The 4239-nt window shown below is 38.2% G+C and overlaps 1 protein-coding gene across 1 annotated transcript; it reads right to left on the bottom strand.

The window, feature by feature from the left end:
* Positions 1-204: 204 nt before the first annotated feature.
* LOC110654403 (uncharacterized) lies at positions 205-636 on the bottom strand. The gene has a single exon (XM_058149446.1). The coding sequence runs from the start codon at positions 634-636 to the stop codon at positions 205-207; it is 432 nt and encodes a 143-aa protein (XP_058005429.1).
* Between the last annotated feature and the right edge of the window lie 3603 nt (positions 637-4239).

Below are 4239 nucleotides of genomic sequence, written 5' to 3' on the forward strand. Positions count from 1 at the left end.
GGGTATGTCATGAAGGTCAAGCCTAGCCTTTTTAGTATCAACCACATATGCCAAGTAAGCTTCATAACCCTTTCTTATTAATCTTCTTACAGTAGTGGCTGATATAACATTAGACAGATAATCCATCCTTTCACCCACAACAGTGATCTCCTCATTATCAGGAGTCCTCAATGTGATTCTCTTTAAACGGTAATCCACCATAGCTTAATGATGTGACAGCCAATCCATCCTCAATATCACATCAAACTCATGAAAAGGCAGCTCGATAAGGTTTGCCAAAAACTCATACTCTTGAATCCTCAAGGAACAACCCTTATAAACCTTATTCACCATCACACTATGGCTTAAAGGGTTAGTAACTAGGATATCCTGCTCAATGGTTTCAACCCTTAAACCCCTCTCTACTGGGATGGTAGTGCACATATAAGAATAAGTTGAACCTGGGTCTATCAATGCATGCACCACAGAGTCAAAGAGAGAAAATGTACCAACTATGACATCAAGTGCATCCTGCTCCTCTTTGGCTCGAATAGCATATGCACATGCTGAAACTCTAGTGTCTGGTCTCTCCACTATCTCAGATGCAGGCCTCACAATGCTCCCGACTATCTCAGATCTCCCAGGCTTCCTTCCCATCTGTGCGATAGGAGCCCACCTCTCTGTTTGTGCTGGGGGATTAGTCCTCCTAGGACAGTCCCTCTAAAAATGGTCAGTGGCCCCCATCTATAACAAGCTTCAGTCAATCCCTAGCATTCCCCTCTATGCCTTCTCCATAGTGTGTGCATGCTGCTAGGGCGGGACCTCTCACTGCTGGTCCTGGTGTGCTAACCATTGATGCTGCCGACTAGCCTCTCCTAAATGTGGACCTGGACACCTGTCCTGGCCTCTGAGCTAGTGCTTAACTAAACTGCCCCCTGGGCCTCTTACTGGCTGTGAATGTGGAGCTAGACTGGCCAAAGCCTCTCTTTTGCTATTCACCCCATCTACACTACTCACTAGCTTGAACTCTCTCCACATTCATAGCTACTGCCATAAGCTGAGTGAAATCTGTATGTTGCAACGCTATAATATGAAGTCTAATACTATTATTGAGGCCTTCCTTGAACCTCTTGCATCTCTCTACCTCCGTAGGAATGATCTCCTTGGCGTACTTACTCAGCCGGACAAATTCCCTCTCATATTCGATTACTGTCAGTTATCTCTGCCTCAGAGAAATAAACTTTCTCCTCTTATCTTCCAAGTAAATATGACTGATGTACTTCTTTCTGAACTCCACTCGAAAGAAATCCCAAGTCACCATAGCTGGTTGTACTACACTGGTCGCTGTATTCCACCACTAGTAAACATCCTCCTGTAGTAGTGAGATTGCACACTCCAAGCTCTGGTCATGTGTGCAATGTAGCTACTGGAGAACTCTCTCAGTCCTTTCTAGCCAATACTTTGCAGCAGCTGGGTTATCTTCCCTTTTTCCTCTAAAATCTACAGCCCCATACTTTTGGAGCTTCTCCAGAGGTCATTTCTGTGCAGGCTGCATCGGAGCTCCCATCACCTACCTGAGTAAATCAACCATCTACTGAAAAAACTGCTGCTAAGGTTCTGCAAGCTATTCAGTAGCTACCTGTGCTACAAAATCTCTATAACGCCCTCACTTTAGGTAGTCCATACATTCTACTGTTCCGACGACTAATTTCTGTCCGGACAGCTAGGATGACTGGAACTACACTCCAACTAGAATGGGGAGGCATAAATTGACTAAATAAAGATTAAGTAAAATTAAGAAAAAAAAATAAAAGAAGTGAATTGCAAATGAGTTAAATGAGTCGGTGCCCCTGTGATGAGTGACCTAACGGGAAGTTACTGTAAAGACAGCTAGTAGCCCTAAACCCGAGAGAAATTCCGTGAAATAATTTTTGGGACTCCAGAGAAGAGTCATTGAGGTTTTGATGGCATTAGAATGCTAAGAAAATGCTTATAAAATTTTATCAATCAGTACAGGCAATTTTAGCTCATTAAGCTAAACGAATGGCATTTTAGTCATTTCGCTTGCAGAGACGATTTTTTACCAACTTGTCCATTTAAGTAAATAAATTATATGAAATAAAATATGAATTAATATTGGAGAGAAAATAATTAAAATTGAGTAAAAGAAAGGAGAAAAGAAATGAAATTAAATTAGATTATTTACCTAAGCATGATATCATAAATGATATCTTAAAAATTGCCAACAAATTATAATTCCAACCAATGGGAAATTGCTAAATATTTTAAAGGGATAAAAATGAAAGTTAATGGGATAAAAACAAAATGACAACAGCCATATTCTTTCTCAAATTTTGCTGGCCGAACCAGCTTTCCCTTTAGTCTTCCAATTTTTTTCTTTTCTTTGCTTTCAAGCTCATATCTCCTTGATCCTTGCCCAAAACCCTAAGGCCCCAACACTAAAAATACTCCTTAGCTCCTCTTTAAGAGTGTGGCAGCCAACAATTAAAGGAATCCTTCAATTTTCACAAGAGTAAGTTGGGTTCCAATTGAGGTTAGTGCACTAATCAATCACTCTCTCTTCATTAAACATGAAAAGCATGTTTAGCTAAGTATAAATTTCATGAAATTAAAAAGAAAACCTTGAGGAAAGAAACCCTTAAATTTTGGCAGCCCTAGATGAAGTATGAAATTAATGTTGTTGAGACTATTGTTGCCTAATTGAAGTGCTATGAATGATAAATTGTAGTATGGGAGTAAGGAAGAATGAATATTGGGAGTGTTTCTCTTATGCAGGAAATTCAGACCTATGAGTCCAGTGTTTTATTTGACCTATAACTTAAGTTGTGTAACTCTAATCAGTGTGAGGCGAATTGGAGGTGAAACAAGACTCAAAATACCCTATTTTTCATGAAGAAACCCTACTCAATCTCTATCAAAATCTTGGTCAATTTACTGTCCCAATCTAGATATCTAAATACTGAACCCAGAAAAATGACCAAATGAACAGTAGCCATAACTCCCTCTAGACAAGTCCAAATGACCTGAATTATATACCATTGAAAAGATTAGACATAGGACTACAACTTTCATTGAGAACACTAAGCCCAAAAATGCCTCTAACCAAATAAAATTACTGACCCAAATTAGGTCACCAAACTGACAAGAATCAATTCTGCCCAGAATTTCCTGAACATAGACCACCCGACCAATTTTGGCAAAATGGCCATAACTTGGTCTATAAAAATCCAAATGCAATGAAACCAATGGAAAAAATTTTATAAGACATAGGTCTATAATATTGGTCTTTTGAACAAAACCCAGAACCCAAAGGAACTAGGTCAAATGGTTAAAAGAATTTAACACATCAAAATCTTGAGTTTGACCAAATTACACTTGACCGCAGAGTATATTTTCCACTAGGAAACTCCAATTAGGATGAGTCATACTGATCTGGAACCCTAAGAAACAGAGGTCCAACTTTGTTGGAGACATGGTCTTCAAAATATGAACACAAGAACCCTAAAATGGAGGTCAAAGTTACTGACCTGAACCTGGACCCTGAGGACACAGGGTACCTGAGTCCAGGCCAGTAATTTAGCCATAACTAATTCTAAAAAATTTGGAAAATTGTAATTAAAATTTCTGAGGGACCATAATACATAGGGTAATAACTTTCATATGGAATATTAGGCTTAAAAATGACTGTAACATGTCCAATTAATTAGACAAAAATAGACTCTAGAATTTGTCTAATTCTGGACCCAAAAAGAGACAGTGAGCCAGTTATGGTTATTTAACCATAACTTGAATTCTAAAACTCCAATTAATATTATTCAAAAAGGAAAACAAAGATAAGATATAGAGGAACAAATTCTATGAAGGGAGTGTGGCTAAAAAGTGGCCACATCCTGGTTAATTTGCCATGTAAAGATAGTGTACCAAATCTGGACCTAAAGAAAGGTCCATAAAATAACTAGGCATATGAGATGAAATGAATTAGAATAAATTGTTAAGCATAAAAAGTAACATGAATTAATGAAATTATAAATATTTAAAAATACTATTCTGCCCAAAGTATGCCTAGACTCATTTATATAGCATGGATCGATTGGTATACCAATTAGCGACTACATATTGCAGTACTTCCCACAGGAATAATCATTGACAGACAACATATGTCTAAGATGATTGTTCTACTGACTTTATGCCTGCCCAATGGCCATAGTGCCAATTTTCATTATTACTGGCTTATGCCTG

Source organism: Hevea brasiliensis, chromosome 7, assembly GCF_030052815.1.
Source record: "Hevea brasiliensis isolate MT/VB/25A 57/8 chromosome 7, ASM3005281v1, whole genome shotgun sequence".
Classification (NCBI taxonomy): domain Eukaryota; kingdom Viridiplantae; phylum Streptophyta; class Magnoliopsida; order Malpighiales; family Euphorbiaceae; genus Hevea; species Hevea brasiliensis.

Coding starts and splice junctions, on each gene's coding strand:
- LOC110654403 (XM_058149446.1), bottom strand. CDS start 636: ATGGGAAGGAAGCCTGGGAGATCTGAGATAGTCGGGAGCATTGTGAGG.